General features: G+C 44.0%; 2 protein-coding genes across 3 annotated transcripts in view; one reads left to right on the top strand and one right to left on the bottom strand.

Moving 5' to 3' along the window:
* plpp3 (phospholipid phosphatase 3) overlaps positions 1 to 8,973 on the bottom strand; it is a 31,779-nt gene extending 22,806 nt beyond the window's left edge. For both annotated transcript variants that reach the window (XM_071895546.2, XM_071895545.2), the window contains exon 1: positions 8,410 to 8,973. In XM_071895546.2, coding sequence (XP_071751647.1) covers positions 8,410 to 8,548 — 139 coding nt within the window. In that variant the 5' untranslated portion in view covers positions 8,549 to 8,973. The remainder of the gene's footprint in view (positions 1 to 8,409) is intronic.
* Positions 8,974 to 11,998: 3,025 nt separating this feature from the next.
* prkaa2 (protein kinase, AMP-activated, alpha 2 catalytic subunit) lies at positions 11,999 to 24,860 on the top strand. The gene is made up of 10 exons (XM_071895557.2): positions 11,999 to 12,099; positions 13,814 to 13,955; positions 19,090 to 19,183; positions 19,812 to 19,956; positions 20,937 to 21,024; positions 21,142 to 21,366; positions 21,799 to 21,961; positions 22,726 to 23,064; positions 23,161 to 23,287; positions 23,516 to 24,860. Exons 1-10 carry the CDS (start codon positions 12,003 to 12,005, stop codon positions 23,764 to 23,766), a joined length of 1,671 nt encoding a protein of 556 aa, XP_071751658.1. The 5' UTR covers positions 11,999 to 12,002; the 3' UTR covers positions 23,767 to 24,860.
* Positions 24,861 to 24,908: the final 48 nt, after the last annotated feature.

Below are 24,908 nucleotides of genomic sequence, written 5' to 3'. Positions count from 1 at the left end.
GCCTTCCAGGAACTTGGGAAGAGCGTGCATGGGTAAGCAGGGGTGCATGACAGACCCTGGCAGTAGCCTAAGGGGCCATAGGTCAAGGGTCAGGGATGTGACATCGCACCAGGATTGGACTGTAGCATAGAAGACCAGGGCACAGATGTCAATGTAACACTGGCTATTATGTGTGTGTGTGTGTGTGTGTGTGTGTGCCCGTGTGTGGCTATGTGGGTGTGGAAGTGGATTACTGTGGTTCTATTGGCAACTTCAGTGCACTAGTTTCCAAACATTTCTAAGTTGTCAACCACAAAAAGCCTTAAAAATGCTCTGGCAATCCAAATAAACAAAGTCAGCTCCTAACCACCACCCAGGCTTTATCCATGACCCAAAAGCAACTGTTTAGGAAACATACATTCGCACACACACACACACACACATACAGATGTGTTCTGCACTAGATATCAGTGCTTTGTTTCTACGAGCTGCTGATGGCTCTCTCACACATGCACAAAACACTCACATGCGCACACACAAACACAAACACACAAACAGACACAAACACACACACACATACACACACACAGAAGTGGCTGAGGTCAGCAGAGCGGTGCACAGAGTGAATCCCTGTCCTTTTTCCCCCTGTGTGTGAATGCCCCAGCGACCGGGGGGCCGCGGGCTGAAGCATGTGCTTACTCAGAGAGATTTTATTCACAGGAATAAATGCCTTTTTACACACAGGCATCTGTTGGGACACACTCTAGGGGCCTTTTACCAACAGGCACCTGCAAGGGCAGCCTCTGAATGAGGGGCTCATAGCTGCTGGCCCCGTGTTGCTGTTGGCAAGTCTCTCTTATAGGCACATTTGAAGAGAAGGTGGATTCAACATTGTTTTGTGGAAAATCAGTTCTCATCCACATTAGAAAGTAGAGGAGGCAAGAGGATATTTGTAATGTGTCTCCAAAAATATCAGTTACAACTCATGAAGACATTCCTAATGCTTGCCTGCGCTGTGAGCTGATGGGGGAGGACAGGCGCACAGCTGCTCCGATAGAGGGAAACTTGAGCAGTGCCCAGGGGCCAGATCAGGCTATTTGGCTAGTTGGTTGGCTGGCTGGCTGGGCGTTCCTCTGTTGTTGCCATAATGGCATTATTACCCCCTGGGACAAAAGCCTGGCTGTGGAGAAGAGGGCTGTGGTGTCTTTGAAACCTGACGCCTATGTCACGATAATGCACTGCTATACTTCTTACACTGCATTCCTCTCTTCTTCATTCAGTCCTTCTCTTCATCTACTCCTGCTCACCTCTGCACACCTCATGGAGTGTGTGTGTGTGTGTGCATGTGTGTGTGTGTGTGTGTGTGTGTGTGTCTATACTGTTTGTCTGTGCAGATGAAGACAATAGGTGTTAAAGTGGAGCTACGGTGTGAATGCTGTGCTTATTGTTTCCCAGCGGTGCAGGGAGCCTCTTCAGCCCGGCCCGCTCTCTGTATGTAAACAGGATAGGCCTCAGTGGCTGCAGCACAGATAAGGCCTCGGCCAATAAAGATGCTGAGCCGATTACTGCACAGCGCTGGCCACAGCTGAGGTGATAAGCACTACAGCCTACAATCCAGTCAACAATGCAACTAACAATACTGCTAGCAGCAGCAATAGCCGTAAACCACTGACAGATAATCAACAGGCCACTAGAGTCCAAAAAGAAAGTCTGCGCTCTCTCATCTCTCCCTCATTCACTCTTTCCCATCCTCCTTCTGTCTGCTGTTGGCCTATTAGTCCTCGTTAACGAAACAAAGAGCGCTGAGATGCATCAAAAGGAGCATTGTTCCCCGAAACAGTGAAATCTCCCTGACCCCCAACCCCCCGTCTCTGGACACACACACACACACACATACATGCTCGCACACACACACACATAATTGTAGTGGGCAGATAGAAAGAAAGAGTGACAGACAGAGGGGCCCGTGTAACAGCAGAGAAGAGGCCCAGTAAAGGACAGTGTGGTGACAGTGAGATGTAATGAGGCCTGCAGCTCTCGGCCAGCTGGCTATTATGAAGCACCACTGTATCTGATCATCTGCTGCCTTCACTCTCATTTACATTAAAGGGCTAGTAGCATTTCACAGAGAGCAAGGAGGCCTGGCTACACTGTATTCTGTTCTTTATGTGGATCCTGATCCCATGCTGACTAGTAAAGCTACATGTATTAAAACTATGTAGTGACCAGGAACTAATTCATTATGATCCTGAAGAGATGGAGAGTTGGAGAAAAAATAAGAAAATTGTGGCCGAGATGATAGCAGAAGAGTGAGATAATCTCAAACGTCTTATTTCCGTGGGCGTAATGGCCAATCAGATGTTTATGAATGGTCTCCATGCCCACACACAGAACACCCACTGAAAACACACACACACACACACACACACACACACAGGCTTGAACACATGCAAGAATTACTGCTAACAAAAGTTTATGGGAGGGTCCAGCCCAGTAATCCAGATTTATCTAAATAAGCAGTTAGTGGGTGTTTACCTGAGAGGGTTGTAATCATGGATGAGAGACAGGAGAGGAGAGACAGGGAGGAGAGACAGGAGAGGAGAGACAGGAGAGGACAGACAGAGAGGAGAGACGGGAGCTTTACTACACTGTTGTTGTCTAACTGTAAACTAGAGGCTGTTGTTCATCCATTGTCTAAGTTTAGTCTTTGTGTTTTGTGCAGTTAAACTGTTGAACGGGACAGAAACAGCAAAAAAGTTAAAAGAAATGAGTGTGTCTGGTTTCTATACCTATGCCTACAGCATGCCCACGGGAACCACATGGGACACATACACAAACACACACACATACAAATCTGGCCACAGATGCCTCACACATGCTACCCACACACACATGCAGGCATAAACGCCGCACATGCATACACACAGTCTTTCACCCTTAGGCCATCGAGCCCGTCTAATGACAGCTCTGGGCACTGCCTCTCCCTCATAAACCCCACGGGACACACATGCACACGCTCACACCCACACACCTCTAATCACAGCCCTACACAGACAGAAACCCCAGGGGTTTGTCATTTAACTCGAGCACCAGTGGCCAAAGAAACCAGCCACATGTCACACTGACAGGCTGCAAATGCTACACACACACACACACACCAGTCTGGCCACGATGCCACCACAGCTTACCATCAGGACAAACACAGAAACTAGAAACATACACAAAAAAATGCAGATTCAGACTGGTTGCCCTATGGCCAAAGCTGTTGTCATGTACATCCACTGATCTTTATCTCATTATATAATACAGCGATGCTCTTCTGCCAGAGGACACTCTTCACCTTCTAAAGAACACACAATGGCAGCATCAGCCTCGCCTCGTCCTGCAGCCATAACATAAACACAGATCACAGCTCACTATAGGCAACCCCCTAAAGCCACTGATAACAGAAAGGCATACAGTGATGTAATCAAACCATAAATACCACACGCATATTGACCCTCTATAGGCTCGTCAGTTCAGCTGAGGTAACTTATTGTCAAGAATTGAATGTTGAGATGGATGTTCCTCTCTGCATGTGCATTTAATGTCTGCATTGAGCCCTTGGCTGTGTGTGTGTGTGTGTGTGTGTATAGTAAATGTCATAGAGAGAGCACTGCAGGCATGTTGTCCTATATGAGTCTATGTTCTGCCTGACCTCTGACCTTATGCCAAACAGAAGACTGACAAACAGCATGAGCAGTGGGACTGAAACACGTGCATAGAGATTGCAAACAACTTCAGCAGCTCTCTTTGATAGATGCACAGGTCTCTTTATGCTTGTTAGCATTGCAAACTTATCTATTCTTACCATTTTATAATCCGCTGACAGCAGAAACTGCCAAATTAGTAAAGGTTGACATGGCAAACATCATGACTGACTAAAAATAAAGCAACAAAAAATAGATGTTTAGGTTTAGTCAGAGATAATCAAGCAAGCAGAGGACTAGTGTGTACACTGCCATGTTTTTCCCACTTAGCCCCAAGACCAGTACAGTTGTTGAAACACTTCTCCTCTCTGCAGTCCGCTCCAAACAGATAGACTTGAGTCATTCAGAAGCCCTGAGAGAATTTGGCCTGAGATTAAGGTTAACTGTTTTGGACACAAGCCTGTGTTTGGGTTCATGTGTGAGGGCCTCCCACTCACAGTTAGTTAGATTATAGTCTTCTACCAGACACTCAGTTGGCAAACACTGCTGCTCTGCAGTACGTCAGGAAGATGAATTTCTGAAGGGTAGGTTTACAAATGCTCACTACGGAGTCAAATGTGATGCCTCTGGCGTATCACACTACATATTGGAGTGTACTCGCCTATAACTAAACTTAACCTCTAAACTAACTTCTCCTCCTTTTAGTCTTTCCGTCCTGTCCCTCTAATCTACCCGCTCTCTCTCACCCTCTTGCTGTTAGACCCACCATTACTGCGGAACTAGGTAGGAAGAGTGAATGACGGGTTCGAGTAGAAAAGGAAGAGGGAGGGAGGGAAGGAGAGGGGAAGAATGGAAATGGGCTGTGGGGCAAAAAAATGGACAGGATTTCATTTCACAACCACACCTACCTCCGACCGACACTACCTTTCCGTTTCCCACCCTTTCCTGAGCTCCGCTATACACACACACACACCATGCCCCCTCGTTCACTCACTCAGAAAATTGCACCAGATGTCACATCAAGAGTCTTTGGGCACTGCACTGCTGCCAGATGAAGAATTTGAGAAATTCTGGAAAATATTTGTAGAGCGGCTCAGGATTGAAGTGGCTGATGGCTGGAGAGGTAGAGGTTAAACCTCTGCAGCTTTAATGAAGGGCTGTGTGACTGACTGCTGTAATACTATAGCAGCTAATGGGGAGGCAGAGAGTGGGCTGTAGCCATATAGGGTTAATGCTATAGGGCCGGTTATGAAGCTGATTCCCCTGGGCCATAAAGGTTACACTTCTCTCCACTGCCAATAACAATCTACTCCTCTATCTCTCATGGAAACTCACGTCACCGAACACCTGACTGGCTCACAGATCAGAACAGATAGCTAGAAATGTGAGATGCTGATGGAAATTGGCTTTTAGTGAACTTGGATCATGTTCTGAGGTACTCATACAAAAAAACACACATTCAGCTCTACTGCTGATATCACATAGGTCATCTCATGTCTGGTAAAAAGAGAAATTGGTCACTATAGCAACACCCACAGAGGCCTTCTAATGCATCTTGCTTTCAAACCAGCCAACAGGAGAGAGAGTTAGTCCTGGACAATCCATGTTTATATTCTGCAAAAAGGACCCTGCGGCTCAAACCTTGAATGACTTCCAAACCCAGCTACTGTAGTCCCTCCCTCGTTTTCTCTCGCACAGTAATGTATGCACGCAGGCACACAACACACATAATCTTTTTTGCATTGTGTAAAAGATAATCAGGGCTTAGGTGAGGCTACTTTTAGAGGTATGGTTTCCTGAAAGGTCAAGTGGGCGTCTCTCCATCATGTATTTCCACAACAAACATCCATTTAAAACTGGATGATAGCAGGCCATTGCACAATGCATGTAAATGTGAGCATGTGAGCAAAGAGAAAAAGAGAAGAATGTTATTCCCCAGCCTGCGGCCTACTTTGTGTATTTATGGTGTTTGTGCGTGCTCTTTACAGCATTGCTAAATCATCTCTGCTGCTCAGTAACAGTGGAACCCGAGCCAAAGTGAAATCAGCAGATGATGCTTATGCCGAGCTGCCAAAATCATACACTGTAACCACTCTCTGGTTTCAGCACTAGAGCACTAGGTCTGTGTGTGTGTGTGTGTGTGTGTGTGTGTGTGTGTGTGTGTGTGTGTGCTCTACTCATCACCATTCGGATTCAGCTGTGTTCAATGTATCATTAGCAATAAAAGGAGGGGCTGACAGGGATCTGTTTATGTTTGTGTGTGTGTGTGTGTGTGTTGGTGTGTGTGTGTGTGTGTGTGTGTATATATGATTACAGATGGCCTCAGATGGTTTTTGTGCATACAGAGTCATTAGCAGCGCCTGAGGGTCTCTCAAGACGAATGCTGTGTGTGTGACTGGAGGGACAACCTATAGAAAGGTGTCACCACTGGCACCACAGTAGTGTGTGTGTGTGTGTGTGTGTGTGTGTGTGTGTGTGGCACCAGCTGGCAGATAGGAACTAATTAAAGGTAATGGGATATTTATGCATTAACTGGCTGTATAGTGTACACTGTCTCTCGCTGTCTGTCGCTCTCCCTCTCTCTCTCTCTCTGTCGGATACACACACAGAACAAAGCCCATTCAAGATCAGGCATTCTTCCTGCAAGTCCTCCACACACCCACATTCCTCTTTCTTCATTCGGGACCCCCTGATAACCCTCCTTTCTCCTGTTCTTTCTCCCTCCCTCACTACAACACCTCCCCCCCACCTCCTCCACCCCGACCCCCTGCAACCCCCCACATCCACCCCCCAAACCACTAAAGTGGGCCAACCAATCATCAATGGGCAGCCAGACTGTGTTTAGCATGACAAAGGAGAATTTGTGTGACCGTTTGTGTGTGTGTGTTTATGTGTGTGCTTACATGCACAAGTGTGTGTGTGTGTTCCCTTTGAATGGCAAAGAAGACCCAAGCCCGGAGCTTTACCAGTGAAGGAAGTTGGTTTACGCAGGAAATTCACTCCACATGGACTCAAAGCTTGTCTACGTTTATATGAGTGCAGATGAAACAGTGTATCTCTGTCTGAGGTTCTTTAATAAGCAAACCAATATAAACCCACTGGAAAACTTTGTCTGTGTCTGCCAGGCCAATCTGCTTCTACTACACTGCACTTATGGAGAATGTGGAGTTAAGCTGTCCCATTTGCTAACATCCTGAACAATAAAAGACTGCTCTTGTGTGGCGCTATAGCATGTTCGTTACTACTGTGATGCTTCAGTTTCCCAATAAAGCTGTTAGTGTGGCTCCCACCTGCTCCCCTAAAGCCTGGTCAGCCACGGGTCCCGCTCCTCTCTCTCTCTCTCTCTCTCTCCCTCTCTCTCTCTCTTAGAAGGGAGAGGCATTCCCCTGCCACAACACATGCTTAAGCAATTATTTCATGCATTCCCCTGGACAGAGAGGGAGAAAGAGGGCTAGAGAGAAAGAGAGAGAGAGAGAGTAATCTGATGTGGAGTGATCAGGGGCAGCTGGCCAGGGATTTGCAAGGTTCTGGGAGAGAATGCGTAGAAGTTGAGCTCGACTCCCATAATCCTTCTCTGAGTGAGAGAAAGAGGGAGCGAAAACAGGGAAAAGAGAGAGAGGGGGCTGCTGGAGCGAGGAACTAAGGACTGGGCTACAGTGACAAAGCCAAAAGCAAACCAGCTTTCAAAGTGACACGCACAGGCACACATACACACACACTGCACTCTGAATCTGGAAGGGACGCTTACAGAATAACAAGTTAAGACTAACACACAAACTCTACATCACAAAGAGAGTTGCCTGTTGGAGCAAATCAGAACAGTAAAGACCGGTGTCACCGCCTCTACTTGAGTGACAATTTTAATTAGTTTTTCCTCCTATAAATCAATACCTTAATTACAATCGGATTTTTCCTCCAGGCACGTCGCATCTCTGTGTATGGAAAGCTCTATCTGGAAAGGCACCTCGGGGTGGTAGGGGCAGAGGAACGGGGTTATGGGGACACCGGAGGGGGGTCATGAGCTATTTAAAGGGCAGTAAAACGGGCAGGTTACAGCACTTCAAAACATTTCTGCCCCAGGCACGCTGGCAGCAGAGGGACCGAGTGATAGGCCCCTGTGACGTTCAATGGATTCTGAAATGATCAATATATTATGTGATACCAACGTTTCTGTGTTGCTGTCCCAGCTGACAGTGACAATAAGCTTATCATTCATTCAGCAGAATTTCAAAGTTGTGCCCGCTGATTTACAACGTTTTTCTTTATTGTAAATCTATGTTAATCCACATTTCACCTCAATTGTTTCACGGTGTGATCATGTTAATGAGATGACTTGGTATGAGCAAGGTATGGCTTATTACAATGCCAAAGCCTTGCATGACAACATAATAAATATTCAGCGGAGCCAATGTTTTGTTCCGTGCTTCCCCGGCGTGGGGTGGTGTGTTGTACTGCATGATAAGGGGATGTTGCAGATTATGTTGCCCTGTGGTACAGATAACAGGCAATACTTTTAAAACGATAAGCCTTTTTATTGCCAATCATTAGAAAGCGCGGGTTCAGTTTAATTTATTTATTGCTTCTGGTCGTTTTAGTGTCAATCCAGTGTTAAATGTATCTAAAACAATAACATTGTAACTTTTTTTGTGCAATTTCAGTGTAGTTCAAATCAGGTGTTCTGAAAGATTAAAACGATCAATTAACAATTCAATTTGTAAGAGAAAATAAAATGTTTACTTACCAAGAAGAAGACAGAAGATATCTAGCGCTATTAGCAGTTTCTTCTTGCTGTTGTCAATACCATTGTTGTTATTTAACGTAGAGGTTCCTCCGTTCCTTGTCTCTTGGGCCATCGCTTTCTCATACATATACTTTTGCATTTGAGAACTCCCCTTTTTTTAGTACAAAATCCCACACCAACGCGGTAGGTGAAGAAGCTCTATCAGGTTCTCAGTCCGTAAAAGGAGCAGCCAGCGCAGAAATGTCATGCAATTCTATGGGAAACAAACTTCCCAACTCAGAGGTCTCGTAAAGTTGCAGATCAGCCGATGTCCCGTTGACTCGTATTTCACTTTCAGAAAAAATAAAAACTAAATATTTTCTGCTTTACTAAATAGTCTTCACAACAGTCGACCCGCGCCACTGATACAAGGAATAAAAGTTGTTTGCGCACGTAATGAATGGAAAGCCCGCTCCCCCTTTTCAGTCTCGGTTCAAAGGCTTGAAGTGAGTGAGAATAGCTCTCCGCACCGAGAGCCGCTCTTGTTATATCAATCCTTCCTCTCCTCCTCCCCCTGCTCTTCAAGTTCCCTCAACAGCTTCAAGGCTCAGCCCTCTTCCCTCTGCTAGCGGAGGGTAATCACCTCCATCCCTCCATGGAAAACTTTCTCAGACTGGGGACCAGTAGGCGGACTGGGGAGCGCGGCTCTACAGCGCGCCTAGCGGTTACGCGCGGTATGACAGGCGCACCGGAGGGGTTCGGACTGATGCTTCAATATTCACAGCAATAGGAAAGATGTGCTTTTCTCTGCACCCTAATAAAGCTATCCGTACTCCTGTTCAACAGGATCCTGAAACAATGCCTTATATCATATTGGCTTGATTTGATCTGTTCGACCACGAACTAGCCTTTGCTTAAAGCGTTTTAATCATATGAAGAGTGCCTTGGATTCGCCTTTTTTTTTTTTTTTTTGTTGACATTTCTGCCTTTTTTTGACAATACCTTATATCACTTCCTATTGTAACAAAATATGCTGCAAGAAAGCATGGCTTTTGCACCATAAATACTGAATTAGCCTACAAATAAGGTGAAGATGTGTCATTCAGAATAATATAATAAAGTTATATAATACTAAAAATTACATTTATATTAATTGTGTATTTTGCCAAGATCATAGTGAAACTGTTTTACATTTATTTTGCCATTGCCCATGCACAACGAATCTAGGGGGGGAAATCTTTTTTTTAATAATTGATCATCTTTACTCACTTTTCACTTTCGTGGGAAAATGTGTTATTTGGGTTTATTGAACAGGATAAGAAGGTAGAGAGTAATTTTTTATTAATCAGCTTAATTGTATTAATAGCTGAATTTCATATTCACAAATGCAAATTTACCAATAAAAAACGAATTTCATTGCTCGTGGTCAGTGAACTCAAACAATACATAAACACGATCTCAGAAAGTAATAATAAACGAGCTGTGAAAACTGTAGCTAGTTATGTTGGCTTTACAATGTCTTTGTCTGATGCTTATACCCCCATAGTATTTGCTCAAGTGTAGGCAACACTGTTGGCTGTTGTCTAAAAGAAAAAAGAAAGAAAGAAAGAAGAATGAAAAAACAAGATTCGACATTAGACTTTCTGGTCCCCTGCCAATTATTTTATTAAGCAATAAGCCACAAGAGGCCGTGCTTTACAGTGATTAGAGAAGCTGAGAGGTTTAGACGCTGCGCAGCTCACTGTGAAGCAGAAGGTTTCTTGTGGCTTGTTGCTTCTAAGACATGGTAACACAGCATTGTATTAAAAAAGAAAAAACAAATGTTCAATAAATATCTTACTTTTAATTAACAATATGTTGCGATGTAGTTCTTGAACAGTAGCTCAACGCCGTGGTTGCTAGGCGACACATAAATAGAGGCATGTGTGGTGATTTGTTTAGCATATAAATATTGTAGGCCTAATTAACTACTATGCAGTCATGTGTTATATTTTGACCTCATAGGCTACTCAGCACAATTTGGCCCTGTGGAGCCTTTCAAAACATGTTGGCGTCATACACATCTAGCCTGTTCATAATCATCAACAGGACTACATGCTTCCTCATTCAACGCCACTGTCTTTGTTTGGAGAAAGTTCACACACCAGCTCTAATATTGCTTTGCAGTTTCAGAGAGGGATTAAGTATGTACTGTGTGCACTGTCCAGGGGAAGCCTTTCCTTGGGTGATAGTGTATGCTGATAAACTAAGCTCTCTCTGCCATCTAGTGGTGAAAATATGAACAACTCACTCTTATTTGCAAGTCATCCATCCATTAATAAACCCATTCATCCATTAATTCATCCATCAATTCATACACTTTCTTTACCCGCTTATTCCTTTCCAGGGTGTCATGGGTATTTGCAAGTCAGTGGACGATATTATGTGATGCTTTACCAAAAACTATGCCTTTAAAGGTAGAGCGCCTTTTTTCAATATTAAGGACTATTCTGGTAAAAACTAGGACCAACACAACAGAAAAACCTTTATTGCCACAGACACTAGGCTAATTTTCTCAGTAGGGTGTTGTACCAACCACCATAACCCCAGGCGGGACGCAAACAGTATCACTGACCAACATTTGTGACTGTGACCCACTTAAGATATTGTGAAAACATGCTCTGTTGTGCCAAGGCTATGCACGGCCTTTCCACTGTGGACTATGTAATGCCAAAACTAATCTAGCATGTGTGTTCATCTACATTCACAGTAGGAACTAAGCTATACTCTAACTAGGCTAAGTCAGTCCTTGGTCTCCCATCAATATTTCCATGATGTTTTGCAACTATTCACCTTAGTATGCTATTTGACTGTGTAACATAGTGACATGCATCTAATGTGTAATCCAAGTGTCAGCAATAGCATTTGATTTGCAATGTTTCTGATAGCCTATTCTGAAAATGGAAGGATGTTTTTATTACCTCACACATTACTCATTACCGCACAGTCAGAAAAAGATACACCTGTCTTTTGGCACTGCATTGTAGGGCTGAACAGGCATTTAACATTGTCACAAAAAAAGATACATTGTTTTAGAATCAAATAAGTAAGTAGCAAAGCAGCATGTCTGGATTACCAACAGGGCATGAGGGACACAAGGGCCCTGAAAGCTCCTTGTATCGTAGATAAACATGTAAAATGTCATTGTAAATTGACCCTGTGTTGCCCTTTGCATATCTCGGCCATATATTCAGTAGTTTTACATTAAGTAGCCTAATCTCTATCGTTTGCCTAACCTATCTTGACTGGGACGGTGGACGGGGCAGAGGCATATTGTACAGTGTCGATGGCAACGCAGGGGGCCACTGAACCTGCCTGAGGCTCTAGCGGGATAATCCGGGCATGCAAAGTAGGCTATATGCTACGCCAGCGAAACGCTACTCCATTTTCCCCCTTGAGGTAAAACGGTATTCCTTATAAACCTGACAGCGTGTGTCCTTCGGGGTCGAGCCTGAAGCTTTCGTCGGTGGCCTCTCGCTGTGTGAGAGAAGTGCCCCGCCCCTCCGTGCGCCCCACGGGCAGGCAGGCAGCACACCCACCACACCGAGCGAGCCCAGCCGTCGGTAACGGAGAAGATGGCAGAGCGGCAACAGAAACACGAAGGCAGGGTAAAGATCGGCCATTACATCCTCGGCGACACGCTCGGAGTGGGCACCTTCGGGAAAGTAAAGAGTTAAGTCATGTTTTTGTTTCACGTCGTGCAGAATGTGTACGTTTGTGCCTTGTACTCGGGATAATGCGAACAAATCGCTGTACCTTCACCCCTCCCTCCCCGACAGTGTTGAACTTGCCGGTGGTCAGTACGCAAGCTGCGTAGCTGTGTGCATAACGCTAGCAACAGAATGGATTTGGGGCGTACATGTAGTTTGAGAATCTGGCAGCTTGAAAGGCAAATTCTTTCACCGAAGCATATCTATACCTCTCTCTTATCAGCAATGAGAGGTATAATTACCTGGGGGACAATGGCTGCAAGTAGCTAGACAGGCATACTTGCGTTATTGTCGTGTAGCCAGTTATTACTTGGTCGTGTATTAGATTTTTACAGTCCTGTTTGCCGTAAAGGACATATATGAAGAGTATAGGCTGGCCGAAACCCGCCGCTAACTGTAATTTCTTAACTGAAATATTATTAACAACATGGTGTAGTCCGATATGTTATCTCATTGCCAGCAAGTGGTATGCGCCTACAAACTCTGGCACGAGCCACACGGGCGTAAAGTTTGCCCAGAGTAGCATGTCATGCTCTCATTTCAGTTTGCTCAGCGACAGTTTTCGGGCTGTCTGCATGACCTTGTGGGATTTTAACTCCATTCTCACCCCGCCTCTTTCTTATGCGCAGCTTCAGGGATGTAGTAGTGGCGGGTAAACCCACTTAAAAACTCACTTTACCCACATTTTTAGGCTGGCATAAATCTTTATGAGGTAAAACCATAGTGTACATCAGTGATTCTCAACCTTTTTCATATCAAGGACCCCAAATTTAGTCCACATTAGAGCCACGGACCCCCATCTGATGAGATTTTGTCTCTCGGAGCCAAATATGAGAATATTTGTAGGCCTATTACACATGACTTTGTCCAGAATCTGTATTGTAGGTAGAGAGATAACAGTGAAACTATGATCAAAATAGTAATTCTTCTACATTCTCTAATTGTGTTAACTTCTTAACTTCTTGTAAATCAAGAAATGGTGAAGTTGAACAATTAATCAATTTGCTGGGGACCCCCTGGTACCCCCTCAAGGACCCCTGGTGGTTCCCGGACCCCACGTTGAGAACCACTGGTGTACATCATAGTGAGTAGTATAAAACTGAGGTAAACCATGCAAAAACTGGGTCTTATAAGGTTGAAAAAACAAATTAGGGCTAGTGCTTTTATGAAAATCGAATTGATTTTTGTTTATAATGGCAGGTTTAGGATTATCCCCTACTGGAGGTTCTAGTTCACCCACCTCTTTATTTACCACTATCACCGATGCCTTTGCAGTCTAGCTGTGATAGTGTTTGGCTGCAGTAATAACAATGTGGCTAGACAGTCCCAGGCAGGCAGGGAGAGAACAGCTTGCAGCTCTCGCTCTGGGACTCTGGAACAACCAGCTCGCTCACTGAGTGGAAACAAACAAGGCTACATTAGGCCCAAACCCCTCAGATGGAAAAAAGGGGTCAGCCAGATTTTATTCACTGGCATGTTATAGTCTGCTATATGCAACAGGTCTCCAAATCAAACCTGAATCCATTAGTCTCTCTCTCTCTCCATCCCTCCCTTTTTCATTTGTTCCCCCTCTCTTCTGGGCATGCATATGTCTTTTGCCTGTGTGTAAAAGCCCCTATGTGTGTTTAATCTCTGCACGCTGTATCTGCTTCATATCTGTATTCTTTTGTTTTTAGTCGGGGAGCATCAGCTGACGGGCCATAAAGTGGCTGTGAAGATCCTGAACAGGCAGAAGATCCGCAGTCTGGATGTCGTGGGGAAGATTAAACGGGAGATCCAGAATCTCAAACTGTTCAGACACCCACACATCATCAAGCTGTAAGTGGAGAGAGACGTCACGTCCCTCTGTCAGATTTGAGGCTCTCGGTGCTGATATCCTACATCAAGAGATAGCTGATGTTGTGTGATAGCTGTTGTGTTGTGAGCCTTGTGCTACGTCGTGTTCGCTTTGTGCTGTGGCATGCTCTGCTCGTCCCTGTGTTTGTTTACTACAGCTGCGCTATACTGAGCATGCCCACAGGGCTCCCAGGAGGGTGAACACACACACACACACACACACACACACAGGCCTGGAGTTAGATAGAGGAATCTGTTCTGGTTAGCACAAATCTCCAGTTAAGTGGATAGAAGTTGCAGTAATTCCTGCATGGCTAAATCCTGTGTCTTGTCTCCTCTCTGCCTTTTCTTTGACCCTGTCTGCTCTCTCTCTCTCTGTCTATTTCTCTTTCTCTTTCTTTACCACGTCTCTTTCCCTTTCTCCTTGTCAGTCTGTGTCTCTCTCTGTGTCTCTCAACAATCTTTGTGTTATTTTTAGGCCGGGGTTAGGGTTAGCCCACTGTCACACTGTGAGCTATGGCAGATATGTGAGCTCTCAGGCTGTGAGCGTCTACTATCAGAGCAGGACTGGAGCACTGGGAAACACACTGTTGCACACACACACAGACACACACACACTCATTATAGGCGCATACACAGTCCGCTTGCACTCATACACAGACGGCTCAAGGCTTTAGGGTGGAACTGAGCAAAGCTGCCACTGAGTGATACATTCGCTCTGTTTGTGAAAGCAGGAAGAGAGGGAATGAAACAGAACAAATGTCTTTGAATTTCCCTCAAGTGCTCTCACTGTTTGTATCTCCTTGAAACTCTGTGCGTGTGTGTGTGTGTGTGTGTGTGTGAGAGAGAGAGAAAGAAAGCAAGAGAGAGATTGTGATTTGTGTGTGTGTGTGTGTGTGTGTGTGTGTGTATTTCATCCACCGCGCCAGCCGTGTTGTGCTACACTTAGCATGACAGGGCTGAAGCTTGTGAACAGATTGTGATGAAGTGCAGAACCTCCCAGGAGCAACCATTCATGAGATTGTGCCTGCATTTTAATATATCTGACCTTTATGAAAATATTGCATATGCTCAACAGCCATATTTTTTATTTATTTTATTTATTTATTTAAAAGGGACAATGTACAGTTCAAACATAAATCTCACCATTTGATACACCGTACCAGATTATAGCTGCAAGCTAATTCGCATCTGTAGTCCCTTGGCAGGTCAAAGCAAAGAAACAGCACAATAACAAACAGTACAGAGTAAAAACAACATACAAAAAGAACACACAAGACACGAAATACAAAACTACACACAAAAGCACATCACAAATGTATGCTAAAAAAAAAAAGCAAGTCATGAAGACCATAAGATAGAATATCAAAGTCAGTGAGTACAGAGCTGAGCAGCTTTTAACAGACTTTTTAAGTTGGTTTTGAAAGTGCTGATAGAGCTGCAGCTCCTCACATCGTCAGGCAGGGTGTTCCACTGATTAGTGGCTTTTACAGAGAAAGCTGATTGCCCAAATGCAGTGCGGCGAAATGGTGTGGTGCAATCTCATATAGAGGATATTCTGGACGATCTAATAGAATCCACTGAGCGAGTATACACAAAGTCACGTAGTGGAGGAGGGGCCAAACCATTTAAAATTTGATAAACCAGGCACAAATTTGAAAATAATCTAAAATTCTCAAAGCTCAGTCAATTGTATTTCTCCAGTACCCTACAGTGATGGAAATGCATTGGCTTTTTGTCCAGAGTTTTTAGAGTTTGTTTGTATAAGGACTCAAGAGGTCTTATGGCTGTTTCACCAGCCTGCCCCCAACATGTAATGCAATAAGACATATGGGAAAGAGTCATAGCATGCATAAATATCTTGGCTGCGTCCAGAGAGAGACAGTTTCTAATATGCCTAAAATTTGCTAAGTTGTACTTTAACATGTTTCTTAAAGTTCAAATTTGGATCCAGTATCATGCCAAGATATTTAAAATCAGTGACTATGTCAATCCTTTCACCTTTGATGAGAATATCCAACGCAATTGCTGGCTTGGCAGCTGCTAACTCAGCTGTTTTTGCATGTGTGTAAACAACAGTGTCATCTGCATACATTTGCAGTTCTACATCATGACACTGTTGAGGGAGATCATTAATATATAGACTAAATAATAGGGGACCTAACACTGACCCTTGTGGAAACCCATTGTGCACTTCATGTTACTGGACAGTGCGTCACAAACTTTAACACATTGCATCCTATTAGATAAATAAGAAGACATCCATGCCAGTGCTCTAGATGAGAAGTTAAATTTAGAGAGTTTCGATATTAAAACATCATGATTGACTGTATCGAATGCTTTACGCAGATCTAAAAATACAGTACCAACTACTCCTCCTTTATCGAGCCTTGATTTAATTTGCTCTATTAAGTGCAAGGTAGCAGTTTCGGTGGATTGATTTGCTCTAAAGCCAAACTGCATATGATGTAGACCAAAATTGCTTGTATTAAGAAATGTTGTCAGTTGTTCAATGATAACCTTTGAAAGTACTGGCAGTATACTTATTGGTCTATAGTTACTGGCTTCAAGGCGGTCTCCAGATTTAAAAATAGGCGTGACAATGGCACATTTCCAGTCATCAGGAAAGGAGCTGTTTAAAAGACAAGTTCATTAAATGAGCAATGGGGGGAGTCTTTGTGTGATTTAACAAACATAGTGTCAAATTGGAAAGCATCTCTACTTTTGGAGCTTTTTAAGGAGCTGATGATTTTGTTTACTTGTGACTCATTAGTCTCTACCAGCTCGAAAACCTGGCCTGTAGCATCTATAGGAACAATATCCAGTTTCCTTTTTGTAAATTTCTTTCCTAGCTCATATACAGACTCAAGAAAAAAATTATTAAAGACAGAAGCAACAGCAAGATGATCTTCAATTAACTCTCCCTGTACTTTGAGTTTAAAATCTCCTAAAAAATGTTGGTCCCTCCTTGTGAGATTATCGATGTTTTTCCAGATCAATTTACTGTTGCCTTTTGCCTCATCCTACTATCCTACTATAGAATGAGGAAAACTCTGTCTGTCCGTCCGTCTGTCTGTCTGTCTGCATCCATTTTGCTCCTCAACGGGTTGGCCAATCAATCTCAAACTGCACATGGGCATTGAGCATTGGCATAGGCAGGGACTGACGGAGCTGATTTTTCCATTTCCATTTCCCCCAGAAGTCTGCACGTAGTTGTGGCGCGCGCATCCCCGGGCATGGACTAGTTCAATATATTGAGATAAAAACGAGATTTAGCTAATCTTAGCTCTTGGATAACTTTGTTCCTTAAACCTTTATAAATCAGCATGTCAGTGTCTCTTCTAGTTTTAATTGCCTTCCTTAGTGCAGCATCTCTAGATTTCATCAGCTTCCACAGGTTTTCATTAAACCAGGGTAAATTATTTTTATTGTTAGATTTTATCTGGACCCTCACATTAAATCTTTCCCTCACAGAGTTGATTCTGTGAGTAAAAGTATCACAGCCATAGTCCAGATCGTCAGAGGACAGTACATCATCCCAGTTCAAGCTGTTAATTTCACTGACAAGTTCTTCTTGCTTAGCTCAGGGTATGCACTGAAGGATCTGATAAGCCAGTGATTCAATTATAACTTTTAGTTATTCTTTCTGGTTTGTTAGTAAATATCAGATCAATTTGTGTACTGGAGCATTTTGCAATCCTAGTTGGGCCTTTTACTAGTTGTTCTAGGTGGAATTTCTCTGTGATCCTTTTTAGTTTTTTCCTCTTAGATTTATCCTCCCAGTTCACATTAAAATCACCCATAAGTAATAATTCTTTGTTGAGATTGCACTCTTTCAAGACTTCTGTGAGTTGATCATAGAAAGTGTCATCTGCAGAAGGGGGCCTATAGACACCTATGATGTTAAAAGACATTTGTTGGGACAAGATTATTTTTATCCCAACATATTCTAACGTGTTACCCGCATTGTAAACCACACGTTCACATTTGATGTCGTCTCTCACATAAAAAAGCACCCTCCTCCTCTTCCATCAGGTCTGTCTCGTCTAAAACATATATCACAGCCTAGCCTTACCTATTTGTGGCTTTGTGCCTGTGTGCATGTGTTGATGTATTTATATCCTTGTGAAGGCATTTGGTTCCTCATAAGGATAGAAAGGGCCACATGTCATCACAAGGGTAGAGATGAGAAAAAGTCCATACATTGATAAAGGTCAAGTCAAGTCAAGTCAAATTTTATTATCCCACTAGGGGAAATTTAGTTGTAGCCAGGTATTAAAAACACATTCAATCCATCATAAAATACAACATGAAAGACAACATACCAGACAGGACACAGAGACAACAATACAATACAGTACAGTGCAAGATCACTTCATGTGAAGACAAAAGACGACAAATTGCCAAATTGCCAAATTGCTGAGTGCAGAAAGTGCTTAGTACAATCATTTGTGCAAATTCAGCCTTCTAATTGCAGTGTAAACAAAAGAGTCTTTGAATTTTTTAGTCCTCTGAGTTGGAACTCTATATCTTCTACCTGAAGGTAGAAGCTCAAACTCCCTCTGCAGGGGGTGGTCAGTACAGTCCAATATGGCATGGGCCTTCCTTACGACCTGCCGATCGTAAAGGTCAGAGAGCTGTGCTTGGTTCACCCCAATAACTTTACTGGCCACTCTGACAAGCCGACCAAGCCTATTCTTATTGGCCAGATTCAGGTTCCCAAACCACGCCACAATACAAAAAGACAGCACCGACTCAATAAAAGTTCTGTAGAACAGAGTCATCATTTTGGTGCACACATTAAAAGAATTCATTTTTCTCAAGAAGTAAAGATGTTGTTGTACCTTCTTAGAAATGGCATCTGCATTAGCCTGAAAGCACAACCTATTATCAAACACAATACCCAAATATTTGTAGTTCTCCACCAAATCAATCTCAGTTCCCTCAATAACTGTGAGTTTGGGGATGGGTGCTGACTTCCTAAAATGGTTTTCAGTTAGGATTAAAGTTAGGGATAGGATGTAAAGGGTTACAGGCTAATGAATGTACAGTAATTCAGTGGAATGTCCTCACAAATGTAATAATCCAAACTTGTGTGTATGTGTGTGTGTTCAAGGTACCAGGTGATAAGTACTCCCACAGATTTCTTCATGGTGATGGAGTATGTGTCTGGAGGCGAGCTGTTTGACTATATCTGCAAACATGGACGGGTAAGACATTTAATCTGTTGATTCAGTTGTTGATTTGAGTCCCCAACCACTGGGTACCAGTGGTTACCCAATCCACAAAAATGATGCAACCCATCCATATGGCATGTTTGGCTCAGTCACCAGAATTCAACCCAACTGAAGTATTATGGCAGTTGTGGAGCAGTGGCTGAGATCGTGTATTCTACCACCATCAGCAAAACACCAACTGAGGGATTTTTTGGTATTGGAAGCTTTGCAGCTTGTGGTGGCCTGTTAAGACACTTTATGTTGGTGTTACGTTGATTTTGGCAGTGATCTACGTGCTACTACATGCTACTATTTGTATTTTGTGGTGTTAGTTTTTTAAAAATTGTATTTATTTAGGGAAAGCTGACTGAGCACATATACCCGTTTTCAGCAACACCCCGCTTCACATAATTTCATACAATTACACACGTTCAGATCAGAGAAATGCCCAGTACAACCACAGTCATCTGCTGTTGGCCACAGAGCAGCTACTGGAGCAATTAATAGTTGCTGTAGAATGATATTCTATTACGCCAGTCCACAAAATCCTACCGACCGCAACCACACCCCATTGCTCTGTCATATTATACTGTCCGTTCATATTGTCTAATGTCTCTTTCAGGTGGAGGACACAGAAGCTCGCCGTCTTTTCCAGCAGATTATCTCAGCAGTAGACTACTGCCACAGACACATGGTGGTCCACAGAGACCTCAAACCCGAGAACGTCCTGCTGGATGCCAGCAAGAACGCCAAGATAGCCGACTTTGGTAGGATCCCCAGAGAGCAGGGAGGGATGGGTGTTACAGGTAGAGGGAGGGAGAGAAGACTGGCTTGGCAGACATTGAGAAATGTGAGAGAATTAGAGACGAGAGATAGCATAGAGAAACGGAATATATTCAGGGGTGCGAATGAGAAAGAGGAAGAGGCAGAGATCGGGGCAGAGGTTGAGTGGAATACACAAAGTAAATGCAAAGTTTGAATGGAGCCAAGTGGCAAATTGCTGCAGAGCTAGAAGGCATGGCATCCCACCTATTAATTATACACTTATGGGAAAGTGTGAAAATCACAATAATTTACCTGTTAGCCAACCTGCTGATTAAATTAGAGCAAATCGCTCACTGAATGCAGTTCCTTATCAGTTGCACAGTAATTATTCTAACTGATTGTTTAAGAGATAGCGCCTGATGCAATATGGCCACGAAACAGTGAAAGGTTTTCAGAAATATACGAAGGCCCTTGTACCCAGCGGGGCGTGTGGGGTGGAGAGAGGTCTCCTAGCAACAGGCGGGTCTCATATCAACTCTGGCAGGAAGCCTTGAGGCCCAGTGTCATCTGATAGGGAGGGAAGGAGGGGGGCAGGCAGGGGGGCACAGCGGGAGAAATGTTTTGGCTGAGAGCAACAGACACTGGTGAACAGCGAGACAGATTGTTGAGGAAAAGGGGGATCAGAGATAAAGGGGAAGGTCGGGACGTTGGAGAGCGTCTGGTGTTTAGCCTATGGCTGAGGCCCTGGCAGGCAGAGACAGGCTCATCCAATTAGATGAGCTTTGTGTTTGGGGCTTAGAGACTTGGCGGGTAAAGAAGGATAAAGATATCATTCATGCCCACAGCGCCTAACTCTTACCCTCGCTCTGCCACACTGTGTGACTGCGCCCGACTCTCTGGCCATTTTCATTTTACCTTACATCAAAGGAATGATAGTAACAATATGCTAATATTGTGTCCTTGCCCTGTGTTTGGCCTACAGGACTGTCAAACATGATGTCAGATGGGGAGTTCCTGAGGACGAGCTGCGGCTCACCCAACTACGCTGCTCCAGAGGTCATCTCAGGAAGGTGTGTGTGTGTGTGAGCATGTATATCTCCATTTCTGCATGTCTGTTTTCGCATACAAGACTTCTGCATTTTGTATGGATCTTTCATTTGTTTCCAATCCTGTCGTCATGCTGCCAGGCTGTACGCAGGCCCAGAGGTGGACATCTGGAGCTGTGGGGTGATCCTGTACGCCTTGCTGTGTGGCACCCTGCCCTTTGACGACGAGCACGTCCCCACGCTGTTTAAGAAGATCAGAGGAGGGGTTTTCTACATCCCAGAGTACCTGACCCGCTCCGTGGCCTCGCTGCTGATGCTCATGCTGCAAGTGGACCCTCTGAAGAGAGCCACCATCAAAGACATCAGGTACTGACCCCTCTCTGCTGGGTCAACTGGCCCTAACGGAATCTGCAGTCTTTTCTTTTCTCTCTTTTTTTTAATAATTAACTTTTTTTTAATTTAATAAACCTTTTATGTTTGCCAGTGATTTCAAAAATACTGTAAATTCCATAGAATTTCCATTAGAATTTTCTGCATTGCCACAGATAATAAAACAAAGTCTGCAGATTTGGACTGAACAAATGATGACGGTGTAAGAGTGAGGAGTACTCCTGAGAATCATTGATTACATTGACAAGTTCTTTATAAAAAAATAGATTTTTCACTTTCACACAAAGATAAACAACGCATGATGTTTTGAAATGAATCAACTCAAACCTGGGTTTGGTTTCATAGTTTTGAGTGATGACTTGACAGTGATTGCATCTTGAGTCGACTGATTCTCCCATCCTCTGTCAGGGAGCATGAGTGGTTTAAGCAGGACCTGCCAGGCTACCTGTTCCCCGAGGATCCGTCATACGATGCTACAGTCCTGGATGAGGAGGCCGTCAGGGAGGTGTGTGAGAAGTTTGAAAGCACCGAGTCTGAGGTCATGTCCAGCCTCTACAGCGGTGATCCACAGGTACACTCAACCCATATTTCTGATCTGTTGAGGAACAAATTAGCCTATTCTCTGTTCATCAAATTGTGGTGGTTGTAAGATTCTTGTTTGTTTTTATTTTGGGGACATCTGGTGATAATCTGGTATTACTGTGATGTTTTTGCGCTGCACTTCCCAGTGCTGTGACGCCTTTTTCCTTGAATTTTCTGTTGATAAAGTTTGAGTTTCTGTAGGTACTGACCTTTTCTTTGTCTGTTCAGCCATGGTGGCTATCGCTGGTCATGTTAACTACCCAGTTCGTCTTCTGTTTATTCCAAACAAACTGATGTTGACGCTGCCAGAAACGTGAAACGAATAACTTCTTGTGTGCCAGAGATTTTTCCCAGGAAAGATTTACCCAACACAGCAAATGTAAATTTCTGAACTGGGTATTGGTTGAATTATAGTATTGTGTCATACCAATTAGCAATAGAGCAGCAAAATGAACATTTATTTATGTGAAAATTAAAGCCTTTGTACATATTAGTAATAATATTAATAGTATATATACAAATATGTACATATATTTGTATTTACACAATTTTTCTTATATAATTTTGTCCGACATTTGTTGTATTTGTTGTTTTGTTGTTGTGTGTTTTGGCCATATGTACACATGTATGTCATGCCAATAAAAGCTCATTGAATTTAATTGTACAATTAGTACCATTTCCATCTTAATCCTTAGTTTGAATTACCCTCACTTACTCTTCTGTTTACTTCCCATCCTCCCTCCGTCCTTCCAGGACCAGCTAGCGGTAGCCTACCACCTCATCATAGACAACCGGCGCATCATGACCCAGGCCAGTGAGTTCTACCTGGCCTCCAGTCCTCCCCAGGGCTCCTTTATGGAGGAGGGCATGCCGCTGCCCCCTGGGATCAAACCCCACCCAGAGAGGATGCCTCCGCTCCTGGCTGACAGTCCCAAGGCCCGCTGTCCTCTGGATGCTCTAAACACCACCCGGCCCAAACCCCTGGCAGTGAAGAAGGCCAAGTGGCACCTGGGCATCAGGAGTCAGAGCAGGCCCTATGACATCATGGCTGAAGTGTACCGGGCTATGAGACAACTCAGCTTTGACTGGAAGGTAATAGGATATGGACTGTCTGCCATTCAACCGCAACACACACACATATACATATGCATATGCATACGAATGTGTGTCTGTGACTTTTGTTTGCAGGTGGTGAACCCATACCACCTGCGTGTGCGGAGGAAGAACCCAGTGACTGGCAACCTGGTGAAGATGAGTCTGCAGCTCTACCAGGTGGACAACAGATCCTACCTCCTCGACTTCAAGAGCATTGATGGTAGGTGACAACAATATGACAAGACCCCACAGGCAACCGCAGATCATCTAAATGTATCACTTTGGTCGTCTGCTTCAGTTGAAAAACCCCTTGGTCCTGCAGTGTGGCTGTTCTTTGAAGAACTGATGTTCATGTTATAGGGGTTATGTTTGATTTAACTTGTATAACTTTATTAACCGCTCTGCTGTTGAATGCTGATGCTACTTTCCTCTGCTCATATTGCCCCAGATGACATCATCGAGGCGGTGGGCTTTAAATCGGGTTCGTCCACCCCCCAGAGGTCCGGCTCCACGGCTGGTCTCCACAGACCCAGACTGAGTATCGACTCAGCAAGCCCTGCTATGGATCTGCCCCAGCTCAGCTCCTCTCTCCCTGGGTCCCTGTCCGGTAGCTCGCCCCTGCTCACCCCACGTCAGGGATCACACACCATGGACTTCTTTGAAATGTGTGCCAGTCTGATCACCACACTGGCACGCTGAGAGGTCTACCCCCGACCCCTAACCCTTTCCTCTGATTGGACGCCAATGGGGAATTCAAGCCAATTACAGATCTGGGATATATGGAGCTTAGAAGTCTCAAGTGACCTCCTCTCTCTGTCTCTTCTCCTTCATCTCTGCTCCAGTTGTAACAGACTGGAGAGGTGAACGGATATGTGAAAAGCAATGTCAGTCAGGCATTCACCTCAGTGTTCACCTCAGATGAAGGAGAGATAGAGAGGAAGCCATTGAGACTGACAGAATAATAGCTTGTTTTAGTTTGTTTTGACAGTCCTGGGGTCAGAGGCCAGGCGTGAAACATCTGGCCACAGCCTGTTGTAACTGATCCTGGGACTGGAAACTGTGAACTAGTTGAGGCCAGCAGGGTGAGAGGTTAGAGGTCAGAGTTCACATTTGTTGGGACAGGGTCAGCTAAGGTCAAGTTCACTGTCACTCCTCCCACAAATACCCTCAATCTTCTATCGGCTGCGGAAATGTCATCAACCATCATAACACATTATGGCGGGACACCCTGCTGAGTTTGCCACAGTCACTGATCGGAGGTCAGTTTTGCATCTTCTCCTATTTTATGATTAGGGCACCAGGTGGGAAAACTGACACCAGGTCTGTGTCTGAGGCAACATCAACACATGCAAAAATTTAATTTCAGGTTTTATATGGTTTTGTAAAGAAACAGCTTTTGTTATCCATGTATGATATATTTATATTACAATCACATTATGTAGTTGAAAAGGTTGACAAAGGCATACCAAATAACAGAGTTTATATGTGCATAGAGAGGATTTTTGTTATTATTTAGATGTCAGATCCATATTTATTTTTAAGAGATTGTTTTTTTTAGGCACTGTAGGTACATTATTTAAACACTGCATCAACATAAGGAGTTTTATCCTGATTTTGAAGAGATTGTAGATGATAAGTGAACCTAGAGAGACAGCAAGGTAGCAGAATGACAATACTCTGCATGTTACTGACTGTGTGCTGTGTTTAGCTTTGAGGCACAGATACATACCATCTCCCGTGCGGTTTCACAACTACTAAATTATCCAACTCATTTTCAGCAGAGCAATAGACTATCCAGATGTATCGCTTAGATATTGTGCATACACAGCACTCTTGCGTCC

The sequence above is a fragment of the Centroberyx gerrardi genome, chromosome 9 (genome assembly GCF_048128805.1).
Source record: "Centroberyx gerrardi isolate f3 chromosome 9, fCenGer3.hap1.cur.20231027, whole genome shotgun sequence".
In the NCBI taxonomy this organism is placed as follows: domain Eukaryota; kingdom Metazoa; phylum Chordata; class Actinopteri; order Beryciformes; family Berycidae; genus Centroberyx; species Centroberyx gerrardi.
The sequence above is the reverse complement of the archived record's forward strand: the minus strand, read 5'-3'. Positions and strand labels throughout refer to the sequence as shown.

Bases quoted from the DNA above. Each gene is read 5' to 3' on its own strand.
- prkaa2 (XM_071895557.2), top strand. From the start codon at position 12,003: ATGGCAGAGCGGCAACAGAAACACGAAGGCAGGGTAAAGATCGGCCAT. The intron at 13,956-19,089 runs GTAAGTGGAGAG...TGTGTGTTCAAG, and splicing joins CACCCACACATCATCAAGCT to GTACCAGGTGATAAGTACTC. The intron at 23,288-23,515 runs GTAGGTGACAAC...ATATTGCCCCAG, and splicing joins CGACTTCAAGAGCATTGATG to ATGACATCATCGAGGCGGTG.